We start from the raw sequence: 26017 nt of genomic DNA on the forward strand, positions 1-26017 counted from the left end.
TCTGCCTCCTTTGCGAATTCATCCTGAAAAGCCCACGGGCTTCTCCCACCTCACCTCTTTTTAAGCCATGCATTGGGCCGTGCATCTCGCTGCCCTTACAAACAGGACGGAACAGCTTTGCGAGCACGGTGTGACAGGCACAGGCTGTTACACTATTCGCGTTCACACCGAGCCCTCGCAAAATGTTTTAATTTGGGGTATTTAAGAAAAAAAGCACACAAGGAGTTTTCCCGACAGAAAAGCGACACAGGGTGACCGCGGGTGCCGGGGTAAGGAGCCAGACGGGACACCGGGCAGCCCGCGCCCTTCAGCGGGCGGCGGAACCCTGCCGCGCCTGGCCGCCACCAGCAGCCCCCTCCCGACCCGCGGCCTCTCCTCTCCCCAAGCCTGCCACGGGTTGGGAGCCCACCCCCGCTCCCGACCCCGCAATAACACCGAGGAGAGCGGGGAGGGGGGCTTTTCCCTCCCTTCCCTTCCTGGGCCGGGGCCCTCCTGGTGCGGCGCCCCCCACCTCAGCTGCGTGCGATGACCAACCGCCACTCGCGCCGCAGCCCCAACCGCCGCACCTCGGGCGCCAGCTGCTCCCCGCCGCTCCCCGAGAAACCCGGACGGGGCCGCCCCCCGGTGAAGGCCCCCGCCCGCTGCGCCGCGGACGCGCAGCTCCGGTTCCTGGCGCGGGGGATGCGCCGCACTGCGCATGAGCGGGAGGCGGCGGAAGGGCCCGTGAGGAGCCGGGAGCTGCCGCCGCCGGAGGAAGCCGTTGCCGCTGCCGCCCTCAGTCTCTGCCTGAGCCGGGAGGGAAGAGGCCTGCACAGCCCTCAACATGGTGAGCGTTCTCCCGGGTTGCCTCTCGGCCCGGCCGGGCGCCTCGGGGCTGGCCAGCCGCGGCGGTGCTGCAGGGGCAGCTGGGGCCTAGTCGTGGCGTGCTGGGGGTGTCCGGGAGCGGCTCAACGGGAGCGGCGAAGGGGCCGGTCTCGGGGGCCCCGCAGCTGGGGCATGATGTCCTGGGGCCGTGGGCTCCTCGGCTCTCCCATCGAGCAGGGCGGGGAGGGCCTTTGGGGCGCGGGAAGGGCGGCGCGGTGGGCCGGGGCCGCTGGCCGCGGGGTGGGCAGGCAGCAGGCTGCTCCTGGACAGGGGCGAGTGCCGGGGCCTAGGAGGGGGGCGCCGGGATCTCGCTGAGGCCTTCGGCCCGCGGGGCTCTGTCAGGCCTCCTCACGGTGAGGAGGTGCTTGTTTGCACTTTGTATGAAGGTTCAGGCACCTTTGTACGGGACAGGGCAATAGAGGTGTTTTACGGGCAGCTTGGTCTGTGCCCTGTGTGAGCTGGTGAGGAGCAGAGTGCAGGGGGCTGCCAGAAACCAGGGGCGACTGAGAGTTTTTCTCAGGATTTCGGGCCACTCGGGGCCCCTTAAGTGCTGTCACTTCACTGGGAAGCTTGGATATGTTGATTCTTCTTGAACAGGGATTACATTGGAGAATTCCTGGATAATTGTTTTGTGGGTTTGGTATTCATATAAGTGTTGTAAAGGAACACCTACTTATCTTGCATTTTATCCATAAATTCTTCTTCCTTAGAGCTGATAATTTGCTGTGGACTCTCAAATTGGTGGAACAAAATTTGCTATTTTTGTTTGCCAAAACAAAAGAAAAAGATCTTCTTTAGCTTTAAATAAGGGGAGTCCTTATTGGTCTCCTGCATAGTGTCTTATGCACCCGAGGGAACATGTTTATAGTCATGCTTCTATGCCTTTTCTGTGTACAAAAGTTGTACAGCTTTAGCTACACCTGTACAGTTTGAAGTAGTACTGTTCTATAGTAGCTGTATTGTCTCAGGAAGGATGTAGGAGGGAGTCTAAGATCTGCTGGTGTACACTTATTGGTATAAAGATTTCTTATACCTGCAGTTAATATTATTCTGGCAAGCAGTGTTAAAATCATATTAAAAAAATAAAAATACCACCTTTAACCGATGGAGTTATGTTGGAATAAAAATTCGATCAGCCAGGATTTAAATTAGTGGCGCAGTATATAGACCTCTATTAAACTTGTCCCTATGTTACTAGTATAATTGTTAATTGAGTAGTTTGATGTAGATATTCACTTGAGCTTTTTATGGGAATTTAAAACTAAAGTCTGGGTAAAGTTCAGACTATAGAGGCGTCTTATTGTAATTCTGCAGTTCTGTTTTAAATAGCGCTTACACAGTAATGTTACACAACTTTTTATGAAGACGTTTTCCATAAAAATCACCTAGAGCTGTCTCACAATATATCCGGTATAGGTATGCAAAATATGATGTTTTATACATACATGTATTATTGGCTGGCTTCATGGGTAGAAATTTAAATTGAACAATACTGTAGTAAGTGGCAATATAACAGAAATAGTGAGGCACGTTACTCTGAGAACAGCTTTTTGTGAGAAACAGGAGGATCCTATCTGCTTAGTCTTCTTGGAAATATTTAACTGAAGAACTAGCAGATTTATTTGTGGAATAATACTGTACTGATATATTGGTATTTATCAGATTGGAGGGAGTATCTGAATACTCTAGTCGTGGCCCCAAGCACAGTTGTTAGGCACTATGCAAACAACTATTTTGCAGGCTGTGCTTGTTGATTCCAACACCCAGGTGAAAGGATGACATAGACACTGAAGTGAGACTAAATGACAGGCTGCAGCTTTTATAAGTTGTAAATGCAGGTATGAATTGTTTCTAGTGCCCAAGTATAGAATTCTGTACCTATACTTGTGGTATGTCAAAATCCTCTATTTAGTTAGGGGAAAGGAAAGGGAGACTTCTTCACGGAGATCTGAAGATGTCCATCCAGAAACATGAGACTCAACGTCCCAATTTTCTGCCCATATGCACTACTGCTTCAGCTAGTCCTTCCAGTGGCTATGGCAGGTTCCTGGGGCCGTCTTGATTGTCCAGCACAGCAAATGCTGCGGTGGAGGCTCCTGCAGCTGGGGCCTGGCTCCTACTCACCTGTGCAGCACCACCAGTTAGAGCGCTTCTGGCTCTGGCTTAATCTCACCAGCGTTCGTACGGCCAGTTCTTTCAGGATGAAGTTTCCTGGCTTCAAACTGTCTTTGTCCAATATCTGGAAGGGAGGCCGTTACGGCAGCCTGGCCATTTGGGTAACTTGAAAAGTGTTTTCTGACCAGGTATACCACCCTGGCAGTGTTCCTTGGATTGCTGATAGCAATCTGCCTCTCTTACCCACATTTTTATCTGAGCTGAGCAGCATCTGTAGAACTGGTGTCCTTCACCTTATCTGTTGGTATGTGACTGCTTCATCTCGTCATGAGGACAAGTAATGTGCTTGCAAATCAAGACAGGGCAGCAAGCTGGCCCATTGTACCCTAAGCCATCTTCTCTGAGGAGAAGAGCTACTACCTGTACTATTCTGAATGATTTAATGAATTGAGGACTATGTGTGATAATCAAGGCAAGTGTGTGAGTATCCATATCTTTATCCAGAGCAAAATGCTAACCTTATCTCTATTTACATTATCTATTATACTGTCCAATTTGTGTTCTCTGAAGAATATTTCTATGCTGATAAATACATGATTTCTTATTGCAAACCTCAGGTGACAGGAAGTTGTAAAAATTTAGTATTACAAGAATTTAATGTCTGACGCTGTCTCCTGTAATGTTACTGTACTTCATGACATTGTTATGTAGTGTTTAACTCAACAAGCTATTCTGCAAGGCTATTTTGTGTGGTGTGTATTCATGTCTGTAGCAGTTTGTTGATATTAAATGGTTTTGGTTCTCCCATAGTAAAACTTGTAGATTCTTGGCATTACGCTTAGGATGGAGTAATCTGAGTGCTCGACAAGATGGTGCATGATTTTGTTTCCTCTCTGCACTTACCAGAGAACCCTTTGAACTTTTAACTAGAGCCATGAAAAAATTATTCAGGAGTGTGAACTACTCTGAGAACAAGGTGTGAAATTTATTATCTAGCTTTTGATATTTTACTCATGTTTTATGGTGTCAATGCAAATATAAGGTATGAATGCAGCTTCTAATTGCTGAATAGAGCTTCTGCCCTGGACCAGTTAAGAATGCTAAAAACCTGACAGCTTTATTTTGTCCTTTTTTAATTGAAAAAGCCCTGATTTTTGGTGTTTCCTTTAACTCTCAGGTTAACATGAATGACCTTAAAACACTATTGCAACTACTGCCGCCTTCTGGGTTGCTTGTTCTACAAAAGACTTCTGCCCATATGCAAGTACTAAAATGATTTTACCCACTTAAAGAACATTAGAGAGTGTAAAAAGCAACTTTGATTTTATGTTGCTTGTGATTTTTCCTTGGATTTTATATCTGAACAGACCTTGTAAATTTTTAAGTTTTGTTCTGTTACACTGCAGACAAATGGCTTTCACATCAGTTTGAAACAGAAGCTTAAAATGTCCTTATGATCTTACTTTGTGTATGCTCTTTTTGAAAACTTCTGTAGAAAATAAAATGTAGTTGAAGGGTGTATTTGTTTACAGTATACAGAAACTCTGGTTATTTAATTAGTTTTGTCTTTAACTTGGATTTTATGGGTTTTTTTGGTAGTAGACATGTATGCTGTCACAGTTGGTAGATTAAAATGTAATTCACTGTATTCATAGACTTCTGTTGCTGTGATTAACTTCTATTTTCTTACCAAACAAAGAAAAATACTCTTGGTTTTGCTTTTTAAGATTTAGCCATGTATTTGTTAAATACAGGCAGTAAAGCAGACTATTTGCAGGTGTCTTGTACGTTGTTTTAATGGTTAGAGCCCAACATGGAATGATTCAGACGCTGTAAGGGAGCAATATTCTCTTGACCATTAGTGTGCGTATAAAGATGCGACAAAACTGGCAGTCACGATCTCTAAGGCTATTGCATGCCCATGTGCGGGCTGAAGTTATTCTGTGTTTGAACTGATGTCACTGGGGTCCTTTAAAAGTGCAGGGATGCTTCCTGTAGCCAAATCTCTTCTGGAGTTTAAATGCAGTTAGTATAAAAGCCTAGACTTTGTGGAGGTTGATACTATTTTAGAAAAGGCTTTTACCTGTCACATGCATGAGAACTTAACAGGCTTTTCTTTGAGTTCTGACTGAAACAAAAGCACAGATGTCACATCGCTAAAATTCCTTTCGTTAGCAGTGAAACTAGCAGGAATCAGATCATCTGTAAGCAGCGGCTGGGAAGGGAAAGGTGAAAAGCAGTTACTCATTAAGGAGTTACTGTGCGAATGCCTGCTTTGGGGGCCATAAGGAATTTCCGGCAGGGATACTTCGAACTGATGGTGCACTGCTTGTCTAGCTGATAGCTGCATATAACCTTTGAGCAAAGTCCAAGAACAGGGTTTTGGTAGGCATCCTCAGCTCTCCAGTCCCAGCAGTGTGGGACGAAGGTTGTTATTGTTTCCCATGGATGTTACCCAGGAGAGTGGAGCCCTCATACAGCTATTAGCTATCCAGAAAATGTTGATGACCAGGGTGCAGAGCCGATCTTTGAATCTGATGTGACTAAAAATTGAATGTAGAAGATAAGGAAAAACAACCATATAGCCAGACTTGGCAGATCGGTTCCAGCATTCTTTTTTTTTTTTTTTTTTTTTTTCCCTAAACTGGGAAAGCTTACTCCCCTAGACAGGAAGAATTTCATTTTGAGGCCAGGAAAAAAAAACCACTTGGGGAAAAAAAGCCAAAGTATTTTTTTAATTTTTATTTTTTAATCTTTCACCAAAGTATCACATACTAGTCACTGTCAAGGATGGGTTATTGAATTAGAATTATCAAATTTGGTACTTGATAGGGAGAGGCAAATTTTCATTTTAAATATATTTAATATTATATCATCAGATGTTCATTGGAAAGGTTTGATTATTATAGTTTTAAGAATCTACACAATGTAGATTTTCACTTAGAGAAGTTACTCTATGTTTTAAAAGTAAGTTCACCTCCTGTCTCTTATGACATACTTATTATAAAAGGTAGCTTGGATTCCACACAAACTTCATCAAAGGCTTGCCAATCTGAATTTTTCCTTTTCCCCTTACCCCAAGGGGTAAGACTTTCTAGAAAATTTGTTGCATTTGTTTTCTATTGGTTTTCACATGTATATTTTAGGAAGAAAGATAAATAAAAATCTGTCTTCCCTTTTAACTAGCATTAAAGTTGAGATACTGTGTTTGGTCTGGCTCAGATGGAGTCAATTTTCCCCAGAGCAGCCCTCACAGTGCTGCGTATCCTTAGCCAGCAAGGTGTTGATAACACACCAGTGTTGTGGCTACTCCTGAGCAGTGCTGGCACAGCATCAAGGCTGTCCCTCCAACATTCCCCCCTCACCAGTGGGCTGGGGGCAGGCGAGATCTTGGGAGGGGACACAGCCAGGAGAGCTGACCCCGACTGACCAAAGGGATATTCCATCCCATATGACATCTGCTCAGCAATAAAAGCTTAAAGAAAGGAGGAGGAAGGGAGCGCATTCGTTATTTACATTTGTCTTCTGGAGCAACCACTACACATACTGAAGTCCTGCTTCCTGGCAAGTGGCTGGACATCGTCTGCTGATGGGAAGTAGAGAATAAATATTCTGTTTTCCTTTACTTTTGTTTTATTGAACTGCCTTTATCTTGATCCACAAGTGTTTTTCCATCTTATTTTCTCCCCCTGTCCTGCTGAGTGATAGAGCAGCTTGGTGGGCACCTGGTGTCCAGCCATAGTCAACCCACCACAGATATTTTAAAAGGATTGCATTGCATTACAGCAATAATTACATACAATTGCAGTGTAAGTTATTTTTTGCCTGATGACTACAGGATTAAAGGTTATAGGGTGCTCTGGCTTCTGTATTGCACACTTAAAACAATAATAGACTGTTAGAGCTCGGCTTCTAGAAATAGCTCTTAAAAGTGCAGAAGGCTTAGAACCTGTTCCTGCTTGAAGTGTGGGTTTTTAATGTGATGAAAGAAGAGCTATAATAGGATAATAAAAACTCAGCAATAATTTCATCTCTTGCTGTCCTGTAGCAGGCCTTCAAAGAGTTGTCCAGTCACTTAGGATGTGGTGTGTCTCATCCACATTGGCAAGCTTCTGTGGAAACATTCATCAAATATAAAGAAAGGGCTTTGGTGCTTCTTCACTAAAAATAAACTTGTATTTGACCAGTAAAAATATAGTTATTCTGGAAGAAGATTATGGCTGAACAGTGTGATTTAATGCATCTTAATATACAACTGAATGCTATACTGATTCGTGTCATTAGCTGCTTGACTCTTGACAAATCCAGTGTTCTTTTTAAAAAGGTTTTATATTGTTACTATCACTTCGGGAGCCCCAAGCACAAGATGATCTCATGTGCATATACAGGATTTAAATTTTATCATAAAAGTGATTTAACTGCAATTTTTTTTTTTAATCGAATACATTACATTCTACTTTTATGTGACAATGCACAAAACCCACTACCTTTTCTGGTCTTGGGCATCCATGGTGAAGCCCTTGTAAACCTGTTCCTTGACTTTTTGTTGTATGTCATTGCATTTGGAGCTTACTCTTGCAAGAGTAGGGCAGAAGAAAGCCTCCTGAGGTTTTACAGAATACTTGCTACTGAAAAGGCTATGCATACTTATGTGTACATATTAAAAAGAACAAACAAAAAACCTAGTGAATAAAGGCACTTTATTAAAAAAAAGCAAGGCTAAGGTCCTAAGTGTGACTCTGCTCTATAGTGCAGCTGAGTCTGTGGTGGTGCAACAGTCTGGCTGTGCGGAACTGATTTGAGAAAGCTGGTAATTGATACTGAAAATTAGCCTTGGGATTATTTCATCTTCATTTCATTCAATTGTTTGTTTTACTATATCTGAGTTTACAATATATTTTTAAAAACCGGAACTGAAAATGCATTCCACATGGCTTTGTCAGCGTGTGATTTTTGTGAAAGTTTGAGCTCAGTATTGTAAGGTGCTGAAGGTCCGCTGTGAAATTCAAAGCATTCACAAGTTGTCAGCAGTGGATCTTTGCAGGACCTGCTCTGATGGCTTGACCTTTGCCTGGAACCAAATCTGAGTTTCAGAGACATGTTTGTAGCAAAAGGTCCAATGTGAGAAACTTATTCAAGAGACTGAAATAAAGCAGCAACACATTGTAACTTTAAAAATAGTATAGCCTAACTAATATCACTGTGTTTAAGCTTGTAGCATGTGTTAAATTTTGGCTTCAGCTAAGCGTCGTAGATGTAGGGTTGTTTTGGTTTTGGGGGGGAGATTATAATTTTTTTAAAAGACAAATTAAAGGGTATTGGTTTGTAGTATATTATGTGGGTATCAGTTTAAGCCAAATATGATGATGCTCTTATATGTATTTTTTTTTTTAAAGGTGTAACTCTGAAGCTGGTAACATAGCTACTCTTATGAATAATTGTATTCACATTCACTGAATGTCATCAAGCAGCATCAAACTGATTTTGACTTTTAGGGCAGATGAATTTGTGTTCTGAAGCACTAGGTTTTTTTCTAATGATAATGTGATTGGACACTAGTTATCCTTTGGAATGAAGAGCTTGAGCTCATACTGCTCCTAAACCATTCATTCTGTGGCTGAGGATAGTTTATCGCATCTTGAGATTTTTTTTGGCCTTTTTTGTCCATATTCCCAGAGGAGCTGTGCACTTGGAAATTACAATAATAAACAGAATATACAAATTTTAGTTAGAATGCAAGGTAAACTACAAATGAAATAGTCATGCCATGTAAGAAATCCAATCCTGACTTAAAAGTCAGAACTTTTATTTACCAAGTTGTAACGTTAGGGGTCCTTTTGCTTTCAACTTTACAACTGAATTTGGCTTTGGTGCAAGAGCTGTATGATTGCTTTCTTCCAATCAGCAGTTAGTTTTGTGTAACTAATACTCTTGAAATACTAAGTGTGCTTCTCCTCATCAAAAATATCCTTGGGAATCACTCTATGTTGCTGAATTACTGGCAGCAAGTTCTCCGTTCAGTTTTGTGCTGGAGCAGAGAGGGATGTCTCTTGGTCTGGGCAGGAAGCCTGAAATTCCAGAGCTCTCACCTTGGCTACTCACTCCCCCGCCTGCCTCTGGCAAAATTACTTACCTTTTTTTTTTTTGTTGGGTTTTTTGTTTTGTTTTAGCTTCAGTTGCTGCACCTGTGAAATGGAGACAATGCCTTCTTCACAGGAATGCTTGGCAAATTATGTGGGTGGAGTTGAGCACCTTCAAAGTGAAAAATCTAAAAAAAAGAAAAAAAAAAGTCTCTTAAGATACTTCAGTGTGTAGCTCCCTGCGATGGATGACCAAGCGTAGTTCCTTGCTGCCATCAAGAGGCACATCAAGAGATCCTGTTCCTGGCAGCGTGGTCTTGCGCCTGGTCCTGCACTAGCTGGTATTTCTGTTAGTTCAGTTAGCTGCGACTAAGTGAATGCCAGGCTCTCGTTCAGTGATGGCAAGCTATTGAATGGCCTTTCTGCTGCATCTGGTGAGGCTGTTAATCTGTCAAGTATCTTGATAGCCATGGCCTCGATTTAGGCATCTCAATTGTGCTTTTTTGGTAGGTGCAGCATTCTTCTCTTAAGACAAGAATGCTTTTTTCTTTTTTTTAAAAACCAAACGTTGGTTTAACTAGAAAGGTGTTGCATCTTACAGCTGTATATGAATTTGGTATGCCCTTCAGTGACCTCTCAAATATGCAATAAGAATACCCATTTTTTATTTCTGTGATTGCTTTGCCAGCATGGTTTTTGTGATGATTTAACTCAGTTTTGTTACAATGTAAAATACGTAGAATGAAGTTAAACTTAACTTAAAAAGAAAAAAAAAGACAAATAAGTGTAGGGTTGAGTGTCTAACTGCCCCAGCAGTTAGAGAAAGTCTAATTGCTTGGGAAAATTATAGAAGGTACTGATTTAAAAATATTAACAGTACTGATGCTTTTAATTGTCTACTAAAACACTTCTGGTTACTGTATTGTCTGTTTTTACTAGAACAAGTTGAAATCATCACAGAAGGATAAAGTGCGTCAGTTTATGGTCTTCACACAATCTAGTGAAAAGACAGCAGTGAGTTGTCTGTCTCAAAATGACTGGAAGTTAGATGTTGCAACAGACAACTTTTTCCAAAATCCTGAACTTTATATACGAGAGAGTGTTAAAGGATCATTGGACAGAAAGAAGTTAGAACAACTATATAACAGATACAAAGGTGAGTACCCTGAGTTTTAAGGCTTATTTCCTAATTGTATGTAGGTATTAATTGAAATGTATTATTGCTTGGAAATCTTAACCAACTCTTTCAGCTTTGTTTTTCTATTACTAATACAAGTTAGAAGGGTAATATATGTCGACTTCTGCTTCACAAGGATTACATGCGGTTGCTTTATGTGCCCTAAATATATGTACGTTTATACAAGATTAGGGTCTGGAACTGGAATTGTGTGTGCAGTGAGTAACTGTAATGGTTAACGTGGATTTTAGGTAATTCTTCTGGGGAGAGCATGTCACTCAGGACTTGCTCCTGACAAAGTGAAAGGTTGCATACCAAGGATGGATTCTACCTTAATTTTTATTCACCTTGTGATTATTATCAGATACAAACAGAGCGGAAAAGAAAACAAAGTCTCTTTATCTGTTATATAGCTAGTGTTCAACTAATGATATCCTACCACAAATAGTAAAATGGATTCAGTACGGTAGAACAAATTCTGTGTTTTAGCACTTTAAAAAATCTAAAAATGAGTTCTGCATTTTCTGTCAGTTTTCATATGTGTGCATAATCCAAATACCATTTTCCTGAAGTCTTTGTTGGCTTACGTTAGAAGATCTTTGTTAGTGCACTTGAAATGTGATCATCTTGCTTCCAGACCAGATGTTGGTTCCTGTGTGAAGAGGAGTGTGCCTGGCTGACTTGTAGTTGGTAATGGGGCAGTGTAACTTTCCTCTGGGAGATTACCATGCCCAATCTCATGCGTGGTGGTGATGCCAGAAAATGCATAAAATGTGTCGACTTAATAGTTCATGGGCAGATTTGATAATTGTATCAGTGCAGCTCGCAAATGAATGCTGCAGAATTGTTTATAATGGTACACAGATCGGCAAGCTTACCACAGATACCAATAATTAAGTCTGCTGGTGGGAAAGGACCACCGTTCTCTGTACGGAATGAGTCAGAATATCATGCATATTATTAGGCAGAAAACAAATGTTTGTGATGCTTTTGTCTTTCAGTGAAAATAACATAAGCTTCATTGTATGGGAGGCTTTATTGTAGTAACTTCCTCAATTGTTAAAGCTTAACTATTGAAAATAGTAATTTAATTTTGTTTTTAAAATAATCGCTTATAAGGGACTATCCCAAACGTGGCTTCTTGCAAATGTTTGCTTGTCTTAAATACTGGTATTGAATAAATCAGCTTTTTCAAAAATCTGTTTTTCTTGCTACTTACTCTTATATTCCAAAGATCCTCAAGATGAAAATAAAATTGGTATAGATGGTATACAGCAATTTTGTGATGATCTAGCTCTTGACCCAGCCAGCATTACTGTACTCATCATTGCATGGAAATTCCGAGCTGCAACACAGTGTGAATTTTCAAAGCTGGAATTCATGGATGGAATGACTGAGCTAGGGTAAGTGTGCTGTAAGTGTTAGACACTGACAGTGTAATCCAGTGTCAGAAACTGGAACATACAGTGAAACAGCCCTATTTTGGGGAATTCACAATCACATTGTCCTTTCAGGCTTCAGAGGTTTTTTGGAGTCTAGCATCACTTGTCTGCCTCTGTAAAAATGCATCTGTCTATGTGCTGGATGCTTAGTGACCGAAAAAAAGGAGGCAACTTTGAGTGCTCCTTGCCTTGGTTGTTGGGAGTATTTCAGTTGCCATAGATGTCGGTCTGCAGTCTAGCTTATCTGGGTTTTCTCTGCCTTATGAGAATGTAATAGTCTTTATCACATTTTTCTAAAAATCTTGTGGATTATAGAATCTGATGTATCAGCTAGCATGTGCAAATGGCAACATGAAGAAATAACAACAAAGAAATGAAATTGTTGTGCAGGTGCAAACTAATTAAAGACTTCCTGAATTTTGTTTTGATAATAGTATTCTATTCCACAAAAAATTTACAAATCTTTGTTTTTTATAACTCATATTTTATGACAAAATGAATAATACACAAATATACTTTTTAAAATGCAGATGTGACAGCATAGAAAAACTGAAGGCCCAGATTCCTAAAATGGAGCAAGAACTGAAAGAGCCGGGAAGATTTAAGGATTTTTATCAGTTTACTTTCAATTTTGCAAAGAATCCAGGACAGAAAGGTTTAGGTATGTATTCTTAATCATAAACATTTGTCTGTAAATATGGGAAATGACTGATGAAAGCAGTAAGTGAAAGTATTATTGTGATCCAATGAGTCTGAAAGATAATCACCCTTGGGATAAAATACATCTCTCTGTTGTGAAGGATAGATATCAATTTAAGGTGTTGAAATTGATAGAAAGATCTGCATCGTTAATATAGACTACAAAATGTTAGGAGAGGTTTATTCTTTCACCAGGAGCGTGTGCAGTTCTTAGTAAGCACAATGGATTATGGTCTTACATTAAAGGCATAATTATACCACTTAGAATTTGCAGCACTGAACAGATTAATTGAATTTTCACTTGTAGGATAAATTTAAGCTGTAAAACTGATTTCCCTGGAAGTACACTTGTACAGTTTCTTGTAATGCTTGCAAACATCTTGCAAAATAGAACTGGAATAGTACAAATAGATTTGTATATCCTGGGCTTGATTCCTGGGGTGGTTGTGCCGTTGGTAACAGGTGCCTACCTACAGCCTTTTTTTGTTTGGTTGAGTTTTTTGTTTTTCCTCTCAGTTCACTGAATGTGTTTTCATTATTTTGGAGCTCTTCAGCTGATTGTGCTTTTGATTAGTCTAACAGGTGAAGTGGAAGAATGGCTTATTAAATTTTTTTTTTTTGAAAAAAAACCAAAAACCCCCAAACCAAGACAGAACACCACAGTTCTGATGGAAATAAATGAACAAACTGTAGATCTGTCTATTCAAAGCAGCAAAAATGAGTGAACAAAAATTTCTTTGAAGCAGTAATGTTAACCAACCTGAATGCATGTTCATTTATATACAGTGTAGTTGAGATATTAGCTATAACTAGTATTTCATGACTCTGTTAACTATTCTACTTTTGAGAAGAAATAAAATACTGAAAGGCCAGTAAGTTCGTCTTGGTAGCCTGTGAAGCTGTTTTTCTCAGTAGTGAAAATGCCTTGAAGTGATGGCCACTGACCAGCTTTGCATTCATGTGCTATGAAAACATGAGCATTCTGCTTTGATTTTGTTGACTTTTATATGTGGAACAACTTCTGCTTAAAATGAGTATTGAAAAATAAGTAAATAAGCAAAAGCTCCATGTCTTTTCGACTCTGTGTCATTCTTTAACACCTATCTATATCCTGGTTTTTGTTTTCAATTGGATTGTGAGTTTCATTGACTTTGAAGGAGCTAAAAGAACTCTGCTAAACTGTTTAAAAATACTTGTGCATGCATGTAGTCAGATATGAATCCTGCAAACAAATGAATGGGCCAATTCTTATTTCTTGTAGAAAGTTTTTAGTTGGGTGGTTTGTTTTTTTTTTTAGGCTGCTACCACAAGGAAAATGTGGAGATTAACTGAATTGTGAGAGAATAGAAGTTAGGTTATGGACAGTGTGAGCGTGGAATCAGTTCTGCAGTGTGAATGGTTATAGGGTTTGGGGGGGGGGTGGGTGGGTGTGTGTTTATAGTTGTAACATTTGTGTGTTGTTTTTAATCTTTAAACAGTTTTACACAACAAGGAGTGTAGTCATTTTTTGCAGTGAAATGACAAATCACAGTGATATCATAATTACATGATCATTTTAAATTATATTTTCTCAAAGCTTCAGAAGAGCAGAACTGTTTGATATAGTACTTACCTCTTATTTTCTTCTAGTCCTATATATAAATCAATCTTTTGAGTGTCCCATATGGAACAGACTTGAGTAAAAGTGATTCACCAGGAAAACTAAGTCCCTTGCTTTATTTCTCATTAATCTTAAAGCTTCTTTATGCTGGTTAAGCTGTAACAGTGACAAAGCCAAGTGTTGTTTTCTCAGATCCATATTGCATCTACATAGTATCAGATATTTATTTATTTATTTTTATTTTATGGGTCTGGAAGTGATGTAGAACTAAGCTTAAAATCTGGACGCTTACCAGCCTTTTTGGTGCCAATAAATACACAGTTCTAGGCATGATTTTATGATAGGGCAGAATAATTCTGGAAACCCTGAAGCAAAAGAATACTGGGAGAAGTACAGTGCTGAAAAGTAAGTGCTCCTAGTCAGGCAATTCATTTTGGAGTGTCTAAATAACTGCTTGTAGGAACTTGCAAATTGATTTTAATGTATATTGGTCTCTAATCTTCTGAACATTGTGCAGTAGTTCAGGCACAGTTCTGGAAACGTGTTTCCTCTGCATAATTCCTTATTGCAGTGTAAGTACTGTGGATGTTTTAAAAGTTCTTGTGATATTTAAATATCATTTGAGAATACCTTTTAGCTGATGTTCATCTCAAAAGGTTTGTTTCTCTTGCATCCCTCTAGAAAAACTCAAAATTGAGCATATATTTTGAGACTTTCATATTTGATTCATGAGGATTTTCCAGGGCATTCTTTCACTTTCTTATAGAAACCTAAAATTATATCTTTACTCTCAAATTTATGAATCACAAAATTTCTTCTAAAACATATAGTTTGTCCTAAGGCGTTATGTCTTTGTGCTTTACATGTTTGGACTCACATAATGAGTTTGAGGTTGCAGCACCCTGAGATCCTTTTTTTTTTTTTTTTTTTTTTTTTTAAAGGCCTTTGCTTACGACAATAATCGCAAAATTGTGTAAGCATGTCAAAATGCACAGTTTATTTATAGTGTTTGTTTATAAACCACTATAAATACGCAGCAGTTTGACTTAGCATTTTTGTATACTTGCTATTAATGCATCACAAGTAAATAAAAATTAGTTTTCTAATCTGTTTCCTTGAGGAACTGGTCAGCTTAATCTGAAGTTTGTATCCATTTTTAGAAAGACAGTAGTTGTAGTTGAAAGCTGAAGTGCTTATTTTTGTATCTGAATCTTCTGTTAGAGAGAGATACCTAGCCTTTATACTCTTTAATAAATTGTCATTTTCACATATAGCTTATTTACTGAGGAGTAGGGACTTCTATTTACTTTGTCTTTGCTTCTCAAAACTCAAACTTGTACTTTTTCTGAAATGACACACACACCTTCCCTTGCAGCTGATGGCAAATCCTCCACATTTTATTCTCTGGTCAGGAAACATTATACTGTGAATATGTTATTCGAGAAGAAGTTTTAATATCAAAGATACTAAACAATTCAGAAACTCCCCCCAACACCACCTATTTTCCCTCCAGCAATGCTGAGTTCGTGCTTTTTGTTTGCTATTGATTTCACCTCTAAGATCCACCTCCCTGTTTTTTTTTAAATAGCTTGGGCATCTGAGGAAAGGGAGCAGTTTTCTTGGGTTGTTGGGTTTTTTCTTTTTCTTTTTTTCTTGAGGTGCAGTTGATCATGTGCCTCTTCTCCGGGCTCTCACAAGAGGATTGTTTATGGAAGAAAATTGCTAGACTGCAAAATATATAAAGCTTTTGTTAAAAAAGAGGTCACTTAACTAGGTAGGCTGTTGGGGTTACTGTACGTACTTGGTGATGGATGCCGTATTCGGTACGATCACAGTTAGGAGCATTTTGTTACACAGTACAGAGGTCCTTGTTAATTCCTGCTAATGGAGATCACACTAGGTAGAGATTTAGAGCTCAGATACATAACGTTCTTTTATCAACTAACACGTTACTGTATGCCACTAATAAACAGTAAATGCATGTCAGTTTAGCCTTTGGCAAATACCAGGGAGAGGAGGGTGGGGTTTTTTTTTCCCCTCACATGCTAGACTAACCAGTCTCTTCTTCTAATTGCTACGCTGTGACAGCACCTGCTGCTGACAGCAGCACGCAGTTACCTGACAGGCAGTGTTCCATTCTTGTTCCTGAACAGCATCAGTTCATATTTCTCAGTCATCCTGAGAAACAGGTTCAAAACGAGCAGGAACTTACTAGGAGTCTTTGGGAGGGGGGGGGGGGGGGGGGGGAACAAAACAAAAAAAAAGCAAAAAAACCACCAACAAAAAACCCCCTCAACCTAACCAAAAAAGACCAACTAACAAACCATCTGCTTGCAGTACTTAAAGATTTTTTTCAGAAAGAAATCTGATTGCAGAAATGAATACTTGAAAAAAAGCTGTTACAAAGTCAGCACCTGTAACAAGGTTGCTCTAAAAGTGAAATCATAAAAAGCATGTAAATTGTATTTTATATATTAAAAAAAAAAGAAAGCAGATCTTACTACGAAATACTACAAATTTTCTTTTCAAGTCAGTAGCATTTCTAAGACAAAACATTTCACTGAACTTTAACTAAAGTATTGTTAAGATACACAAGGATATTTCATATACCTTTTACTGTTATGGATATTTTAGATTTTAATATGGGCAATTTTCAGTTCTTCTATATTCAAGTGATAGTATCAAAATCTGTAAAATATTTGTCTAACGCTTTACATACGGTTGCCTTTTTGTAAAGGATCCGCGAGTATATTTGCATTAGATTAATCTTTTCACCTTTACGAATATATGGTTCTTCTTAGTGTTAGCTACCTGTGGAGATGATATATTTGAAATGTATATCTCTAAAAGTAATATATTTTAATGTTACAGATTTAGAAATGGCCATTGCCTACTGGAATTTAGTACTTAATGGAAGATTTAAATTTCTAGACTTGTGGAACAAATTTTTGTTGGTAAGTTTAAATCTTTACATAAACTGGACCGCAGTATTTTCAAAACTTGGAAGATAAATATGTTTAAATTACTGAGTAGATGAAATAGACTATTTTGACCCAGAGCTTAGATACTGCACATCATCGTGTGTACGAGAGAAATACATTTTGGGGATATGGATGTGTCCAAGACAGTAAAAATGAATGTGTATCAGGGTATTTCAATTTATTTTTTTAAACGTAAATTTTCCACCCCTCCAAACAGGAACATCATAAAAGATCAATTCCTAAGGATACCTGGAACCTTCTTCTAGACTTTAGTACAATGATAGCAGATGATATGTCTAACTATGATGAGGAAGGTAAACATTTCCATTTCCTTTCATTAACTTCTGTTTTATGCTACATTTATTACTGTGTATCTGCTTTGGCACAGCTGTCTAATAACAGCATAATTAGAGTATCACTGGTGCTCTAAAGTTCAGGTAGAGCTACTTTAATGCATGCTGTTATCATCTGTTTGTTACTGCAGGTTTAAAAAGGAAATTCTGAAACTTTCTTAAATCCATTTTCTTTTTTTCTTCTGTCCGAGCTCAAATACTAATTCTTTCTTATTGAGACAAACCCTGAAATTTGTCCATTTAAAACCCACAGATTCTCTGTCAGCACGGTTCTTGGCATCTTCAACTAAGTAACTGATTTTCGGCCTGTGCATTTCTTCGTAGGGCCCTCTAGTTATTGCGTTTCTTAGCTGAGAATATTTTTAAGTTTGGTTGCTTCCATTTATGTGAAGATTGGACATGTAGTAATATTACAGTGAAGCTGGCAGCATACAGGGATTGCTAAACATAAGTTATATCCTGCCAGATGTGTTTCTTGTAAACTTTTGTATTGATCTTTGCTCTTCCAGTCCATCTGTAGCCAAGAACAGCCAGCTAATTACCTACAATTGTTGGTGGCACATCAGTTCAGTGAGTGGAGGAAACTGCAAACTTCTGATACTCCCAGAGCAGAGGGGAGCAAACTTCTACAACTTTATTTAATAATTATGGACAGTTCTCAATCCTTTATCACTGAGCAAATGGGCTGCTGCCCACAAGAAAGCAATGTAGTTCAGAAAGATTAAAGGCAGAAAACACGTTTTAATGATTTGGAATAAAAATATTTTAATGGAGGGGGAAAAACCCACAACAGTCCACAATTATGTTTAACCTTCACATGACCATCATGCACATGACTGGAGACCTTGTTGGATATGGCTGCCCATAATATGTAAAATATTGATAGGTATTTTAGCTACCTCTTGTTAAGGAATACAGAAGAAGAGTGCATGTGTGTGTGTGTATATAAAAAAAAATAAAATACCAGCCCTCTAGGGCATTACACTGTATTGCTGGCTATCAGAGTGTATTGTGCTGGCCAAGTATGCTGATTGGAACAGAGGAGCATTGCATTCATGCAAAATCAAACTGTGAGCAGTAAATGCTGTAGTATGTTAAGATAAGCTGCTGCTTACAGCATAGACCGCTTCATCTAATGTTTTTAAGCAGCTATTTCCATCCTGGAGATCAAGTTTTGGTGACAAAACCAGGATAGTTTTAAGCTAGAATTTTTGTCAGCCTTTTTTTTCCCTTTCTTTTTTTGTTCAGGAAGATGAAGGAAGTATGACCCTTGAAAGAGATGACTATTAACTGGGTTTAAAGGAAGCAGAAATCTTTAAGCAGCTCTTAAATTTCAAGCAAGAAAATAAAATTACAATTTTTTGCTTGAAACTATGCCTAGTTAAGACTGGAAAGTAACTAACCGGTTTATATCTGAAGCTTTGAAAAGAATGCCTTGTTGAACTGAGTTCTTACGTTCTGGTCTTTTTGTTTTCTCTTTTAGGGGCATGGCCAGTTCTTATTGATGACTTTGTGGAATTTGCACGCCCTCAAATTGCTGGGACAAAAAGTACGACAGTGTAGCACTAAAGGACCCTTCTAGAGTGTACATAGTCTGTACAAATACCTGAAATGGAAAATTGCACAGTCAATTTCTGCTGGCTGGACTGAACTGAAGATCAATCCTCACAATATGGCTGAGGGTTGAGACAAACCTTTAAGGATACATCTTGGACCATATCATATTTCATTCTTCTACTGGTGGTTTGGGCTTTTCTTCTAGTCTGGACCACTCTTGCCCGTTAAAATTCCAACATTGTGGATTTCATCATGGATTATTTTTTCTTTTTTTTGGTGGACCACTCTAGTTTCATCTCCCATAAGTCCTAGAAGCTTTATAATTATTTTGAGGTTTCTGGTTTCACATAAAGCACAATGCTGGTCATCATCAGACAACTGTTGTATGGCATCTGAATTATACAGATCAACATCAAAACAATTTTTAAAAGAATCCTTAAATATACACTTGGGGCTAGTTGCAAAGACTGTATCGATAGCACTTGCTGTAAGAGTGATATATTTAAGTGTACCGGGTCTGATTTTTTTTTTTCTTTTTCTGGAAAAGTACAGGTATTGTCTAAGTGAGTTTGAGTATCTGATAAAAACAATTACAGAAATAACCAAGAAAACCCGAGGTGGTTGATACTGGGGTATCTAGGTGCCTATCTGAATGGTTTGATTGTACATCAACTGATTGTGAGAACAGTTGAAGTACGACACAACTACTGTGCACTTAAAGCACCCGTGTTTAATGTTATAGTCAGCCTTCAGTGAGCGTCATTGAGATAAGCTGTGTGCGTCATGATAGAATCTATATTCTCTAGGTTATTATCTAAGAAATCAGATTTCATTACAGTTTTGAAATGCTTATCTGTCTGTCAAAGAAAGGTTTTTCATTTCTGTGGAAATCTAAAACTTGAATATACTGAATTTGTGTCTTAAATGTTTGCTACACAATACAGTATTTTAAATTGAGACGTGATTTTTATGGTTGAGGTATGGCGAAACAAATGGCCCTGTTGTACAAGAAGCTGGTGAGTTTGATGTGAATCTAGGTTTTGAAACCATTATCCTGAGAAGTAAGTTAAATCTTTATAACATAGAGGTACTGCCATTATGGATGACACCCATTTTTTAATTATTTTGTTGAGTTTTCCTTAAATTGACATATCACTTTGGTTGCCAAATATAGAAATAAAGAGTAAAGCTTTCCCAAACAAGCACAGATCAGATATGAAATACTACACTGGCGTTGTTTGCTTAAATTATTTTGTTGATCATCACTACTTCTTATTGTCTTACTGCATTTAACTAAATCAAGTTCATTTTGTTCAAAACACGTTTTATCAGATGCGATTCTTCTTTATTTTTAATATTACAAGAGCTCACTGCTTTTGTGTTAAACGTGGTCTTTTACTCCTCACTTAGTTACTTGTGAAGAGAGCTGATAAATACTACGCTGTAGAACAAGCTGGAAAATACCAAGCTCCAGAGGAAAAGCCTATAGTTACAAGTAAGGACAGAGGTTTAAGTCCATGCTCTGAATAGTCCCATGATAAGGCCAGAGTTATTTTTGAAATGAGTAATTGGTACTTGCACTAAACAGCAGAACACTTCTATGTGGATGCTGAAAGTATTTTAAGAAACAATTGACTATTAAACTGCTACAGATTTTTAGTTGTACTCTCTGAAGTTGACCATAAGACTTGTGCCCCTTGTAGCAGTGCCCTTTTAAGAAACTCCAGTTGTGCATTTATTTCAAGATTACAGTTCCACACCAACATTGTAAACTGTCTCCAGCTACTGGAATTGGCTATGCCAAAAAAATGTGTTTTGCTGCTTTCAGTATTTCCTTTCTCAATTTTGTGTAAATAGAAACGGGGGACTTGAAATTATGGGAGGGGGAGGTGGAAAAAAAGCTCACAAGGTATCTATGCGTGCTGTTTTCTGTCTTGAGGGTTTTGGTACAGTTTCAGATTGATTGGTTCAAGTATGCTGTGTTTGGAGAGGAGAACTGACTGGCTTTTTATCCCGATACAGACTTGGCCCTCAAAAAAGTCTGAGATTGGGTAGTGGCATAATGCCGTGGTGTTTTAAAAGACTATTCCTTTTGAATGCAAGATCCTTTCAACAAAATAGTGTTGTCATCAGTTTGGTACTACAGGCTTATAATTACTGTGTAATTATAAAGAAATACATAAAACTTTGACTAATTATGTTGCAGAAAAGGGTTATTTGTGCTATGATGGCATCTTAAAAAGTTTTTCAAAATGAGTGACTGAAGTTGAAAGAAACATTGATTTAACAGGGTGGTGTTCTAAGGACAAAATGCCTGGTTACAGGGAATATTTTGTATTGAAACGTGCTCAGATGTGGCCATGTGTTTTTTCCTTTATATATTTGTGTGGGTTTTCTTTTTTTTTTTTTTTTTTTAAGAATGCAGACAGTTGCTTACTTGGATTGCTTTAATTCGTAAGTGCTTATGTCTTCAATTTGATGATCTCCCCTTAAATGGCTCAATTTGATTTTTGCCAAATGTCAAGAAAACCAAGAAGGCGAACATGAAGTTTGTAACCTGTTTTTATACAATATGTACAAAATTAGAAGTGCCCTGATATAAAACACTTAATCTGCAGATTATATTTAGTAAAAAAACCCATCATTTACATATCTCTGTAAGTTCAAATGTAACTTCTTACAATCCCTCTCATTACCAACAGAGGCAATAAAGCTCCAGTGAAATTGCCATGACTAAGTCTTCTCATGCATTGTTTCAGTGTATTATTTGTAAGACTTATTTCTAGAATGTGCTTTTAAGCAGGGAGAAAAAAAATCAGTATGATACACTTTCTTGGCAAGTCTTTTGTCTGGGGTGGGGGTGGGGGGAATAAAAATCTAGGAACCGCTGTGCCACCTTGCCTACTGCTTGCTCTAAATGTTTGCAAGTACAGAAGGGAGCTGATCTTTTCCAGCCCTGCTGCATTGACATTACCTAGCATGTGAAGGAAGACACCACACACAGTGCATTTGTTTAAATATGAGTGAAGACTATCATACATAAGTGACTTTTTTTGTTATTGAGCATCCTGTTAATAAGTAACTTATGACTTGCTTCAAAACTGTTTTACAATGAAAGCCGTACTGAGAAATCCTTATTTAAGAAAGATATTTTTTAAGAATGCATTTAATAAACTTTTGTCATTCACACTTTATTTAAATAATGGTGCCAGAAGTCTCTGTAGATTTTATTTGAATATGGTACATTGACTGGGGTTGGTTTTTAAACCTGTGGTGCCTCTGAGCTCTGGAAGAGTAGATCACACCTTTAAATAAATACTTGGTGAAATTATAATCTTACCTATCAGAAATAGGCCTTAGCTTTGTAATATTAGCTGGCTGCTTTAGTACTGACAACACCAAGAGTTTTGCTCTTGACAGTTTAAACAGATACCTGTAACTCAAACTCAGGTGTGGGCATTTAAACTGGTACAAAACTTACCTCCCTGCCTGTGGAAGTTCTTCCAGTAACTTGTCTGCAAGTACTCCATTTAACACAAGCTGTCTAATTGTAATTTGAATGCTTTACATGAAATTATAAGTGTTTGCCTTTTAAACTCAATTCTGTGTTCTTAGCATAAAATTTCAAGCCCTTGAACAGTTCAACAGACACTTGCAAGGAGTCAGAATGAGAAGGAGTCAGCTTGGCACCAGGAGCCTGCACGCTGGCAGGGCTGTAACCCACATGTGGGGAGAGGTAGAGACACAGCTACTGGTAAAGAAATGGGATGGCTGCCCATGCTGGAATTCATCGGGCACCAACAGGCTCTGCTGTTGAAGGGGCGGGGAGGGTGGGAGGAGGAGACGGGTGTGTATATATGTATATGTGTATAAATTAGGGTTCTTCCTTGCCAGTAGCCTTTTCTCCAGCCACTGAAGGCAGCCAGGGGAGGCTATAGGTGCTCTCCTTGCTCCGGTCAGGGATCAAGTGTCTGTGACCCATGCAGGTGCCCATGCACACATGTATATAGGTGCTGTATGTGTGCACCTGCTGGGAATGTGTCATCAACCTTGGACCTGAACACATGGAGCAGGAAGCATTGCTCTTCTCTGGTGTATTTACATAATTAAACAATGACTCAGCTAGAAGTGAAAGTTTTGTTTAATAAATATAATTTTCATAAACCATTTTAAAACAACTTCTACTGACCAAGCTGTACAATGAGCAAGCACACAGACTCTGTCAGAGAATAAAAAAATAACATGAGGCAGCCACAGTGTCAGAGGTCCAAAATTCTTTGTACTAATTATTGCTACAGTTTCCAGTTGTCAATGCCCCTTATTTGCTGAAAATTAACGATCAACATCTTAAAAATCTACTTTCTGGCAGAGATGATTTTTTTTTTTTCCTTCATTAAAAAAAAGCAGCAGAACTTGATCACACTTCAGTGAAAAAGCAGGAGTCTAGATGCTTTGTTAGCATTGTGTATATAGGACCTGAAATCTCTCATAAGACCCTAACTGGGAATTGTAAAACATATTCTGCACTAATGACACCTTAATTATACCTGAAAGCAAGTCTCATTTTTTAACCATTTCACGCTTTCTAAACTACATGCCCCATGAATTATCATCTTTTTATCCCATTGCCAAAAAATGCAAAAAGGTTGTGAACCTGTTGCTGTATGAAATAATTTCCTTTCAAACTGCTGAGGAAAAACTAGCACCCACCCCAGGCCCTTTGGGTGCACTTCAGGGGCTCCTTCAGCCAAATCACACGTCATGCCATTCACAGCAGCGTACTCCATTTCTTTCCCCTTTGTGTTACACACAGGGCTGTAGCCCAAGGGCCCTCTGCTGTTATTCATGTCTATGCATTTATACAAACTGGAAACAACAACAAAAAAAAGTCGTATCTACAGCAATGACCATTGTACGTACTTATTGTAATAAAACATCCTAGCGTGGCAACGGCTCGGGCAAGGCGAGTACTTCACAGTGTGGAGAACATTCTGTGTAACAAAAGCCACAGAAGCTTGGGCAGCACACAAGGTCTCTAGTGAGTTATTTCTGATGCCTCTAGGAGCATTATCTAGCTGAAGGAAAAAAAAAAATCTATGGAAAGCAGAAGCCTTGTAAATACCAATGCGAATGCGCGTCCATGACAGTTGATGGCAAGAGTTGATAGAACCATGAGCATCCAGTCTCTCCTCCTCCTGTTTACAAATCGAGCCATTCCAACAGAGAGCAGAAACCAGACAAATCATGCCACTGGAAGCAAACAACAGAAGCAAAGACCATACAAAACTACCAACAATAAAACATTCACAGGAAAAACAAAAACAAACAAACAAAAAAACCCCACACCACCGCACCAGATCTGCAAAGAACAAGTCTGGGCAATAACTTAGGAACAGGGGAAAAAAAAAAAAAAAAAAGGCCAATATTCATCCATGATGAACAGCTCCTCCAGCTCCAGGAGTAACACCTTACAGCAGTGACAGCTGTGCCACAAAGCAGCATGAGGGGGTGAGAGGTCTTGTGCTCCAAGAAACAGAGCAGCTCACAATAAATGGTTCAGAAGAATATGCTGACTAGGCATTTTGAACACTGAACGTCACCAAAATCACTAAGTACAGAAGTATCAGATAAAACTATTAAACATAATGTAGCCTACACCTTTGAGACATTTCTAACACTAGAAAATAAGATTATTTTTTTCTTTTGCCAATATAGACGTTATACTGTCATTACAAAAAAAAAAAAAAAGTTTGAAAGTATTACGAAAGGTTTCCAGTATGAAATTATAGTTGCTCAATATGCATTCTAAGCTGTATAATCTTTTCTCAAATCTTTTGCACTAGAAAACAAGAAATAATTCTGAAAGTGTAAAGCCAGAGTTTTCAGGCTTCCTTCCTTTGCATCTATTTGTTCCTTCTCCTGCCCAACCTTAAAAAAATATACAGAATATTTTAAGGAGAATATTTACATTCTAGTTTGTGAAACAAATTCAGAGCATCTTCCCACTTAATCTTTTCCACTGCACCCCTTTAAAAAAACAAAACCAAAACCAAACCTGTAAGTTTGGCAACTAAAACTATGGGGGTTCTTAACTAACAGAGAAACCCTCTTTAACAGAACGAGACCTAAAATCTGCTGAGAACTCAGTTATGGAGAAGGTACTTCTTCAGAGACGCTGCATAGTAAAGTGACTATACACCGCTCCTGCTTTTAACTAAAATAGCTACTATTGGCTTTTCTGCCATACCTTATGGATTTCAAGGTGAAGCGGTAATTCTAAAACGTTTCCTCTATGGCAAATGCTCCCTCACCCATTCACTCTCCGTGGATAAGCTGCATGCTAGCTTTATCAGTCTTCTTCATGAAGAATTCGACATTGTACCCAATGCAGAGTGAATGGTTTTATATGCTTTAGCAGGCAAAGAAACAGATAAAATTTTTCTTCCTTGAATAGAAGCAATTTTACAAGATTTGTGACATCAGTACAAAAAACACAGTCACTTCTTCCAGCCAAAATATTTGTCAGACCCCCCCCCCCCAAAAATCTGGTCTTATGCAAACCAATTCAACGTTTTTACTAAATAAGAAATTACTGATTTAGATTTACTGCAAATAGAAAAATATACCTTGGCAGACAGATGGGTTCTTAAGTTCTTCCTGAATTGTTTAAATGCATGTTTCTTCGGTAACCTTACAAACACTGGGAAAAGGGAAAGCGGGGGAAAGGGAAAAGAGGAAATGGAAGGTTTTAAAGAAACACATAATGAATGTAAATTATTCTTCAAATATAGGACTGCGCTGCTTTTGTGCAAATGTAATTAACGTATTTGTGTGGTAAAAGCCAAAATACATATACATAGAGAGCTGAGCCAATCTAAATGCTTGGAGCGGGGTTGTATATCAAAGCTTCTGCCTTCTACTATACACAATTAACCACAGTTTGTATTTCAACAGATGATACACAAACTACACAGACTAACAGGGTTACACAGTCACACAAACTGAGTGGATGATGAGGCCGCTCTGGCTGACATGGACAAACAAGCACTTCTGACAAGTGAAACACTGTGATTCAGACATAGGAGATAGATACAGCTAAACAGCAGATATCTGATTAGAGCAGTGCAAAAAATTAATTCCTAGGTATCC

At 38.8% G+C, this 26017-nt stretch overlaps 2 protein-coding genes across 3 annotated transcripts in view; one reads left to right on the top strand and one right to left on the bottom strand.

Moving 5' to 3' along the window:
• Positions 1 to 300: 300 nt before the first annotated feature.
• DCUN1D1 (defective in cullin neddylation 1 domain containing 1) lies at positions 301 to 21605 on the top strand. The gene is made up of 7 exons (XM_075761478.1): positions 301 to 826; positions 9999 to 10215; positions 11471 to 11639; positions 12209 to 12339; positions 16849 to 16931; positions 17176 to 17272; positions 18795 to 21605. Exons 1-7 carry the CDS (start codon positions 824 to 826, stop codon positions 18872 to 18874), a joined length of 780 nt encoding a protein of 259 aa, XP_075617593.1. The 5' UTR covers positions 301 to 823; the 3' UTR covers positions 18875 to 21605.
• A 2230-nt stretch (positions 21606 to 23835) lies between these two features.
• The window catches only part of ATP11B (ATPase phospholipid transporting 11B (putative)), a 68921-nt gene continuing 66739 nt past the window's right edge, over positions 23836 to 26017 (bottom strand). The window contains exons 30-31 of one of the 2 annotated variants that reach the window (XM_075761473.1): positions 25495 to 25568; positions 23836 to 23943 (exon numbers count right to left, since the gene is read on the bottom strand). In XM_075761473.1, coding sequence (XP_075617588.1) covers positions 25535 to 25568 — 34 coding nt within the window. In that variant the 3' untranslated portion in view covers positions 23836 to 23943; positions 25495 to 25534. Of the gene's footprint in view, positions 23944 to 25493; positions 25569 to 26017 lie in introns of those variants that run through there. The other variant, XM_075761471.1, reaches the window with a different exon arrangement.

This window comes from Balearica regulorum, chromosome 9, assembly GCF_011004875.1.
Source record: "Balearica regulorum gibbericeps isolate bBalReg1 chromosome 9, bBalReg1.pri, whole genome shotgun sequence".
NCBI lineage: Eukaryota > Metazoa > Chordata > Aves > Gruiformes > Gruidae > Balearica > Balearica regulorum.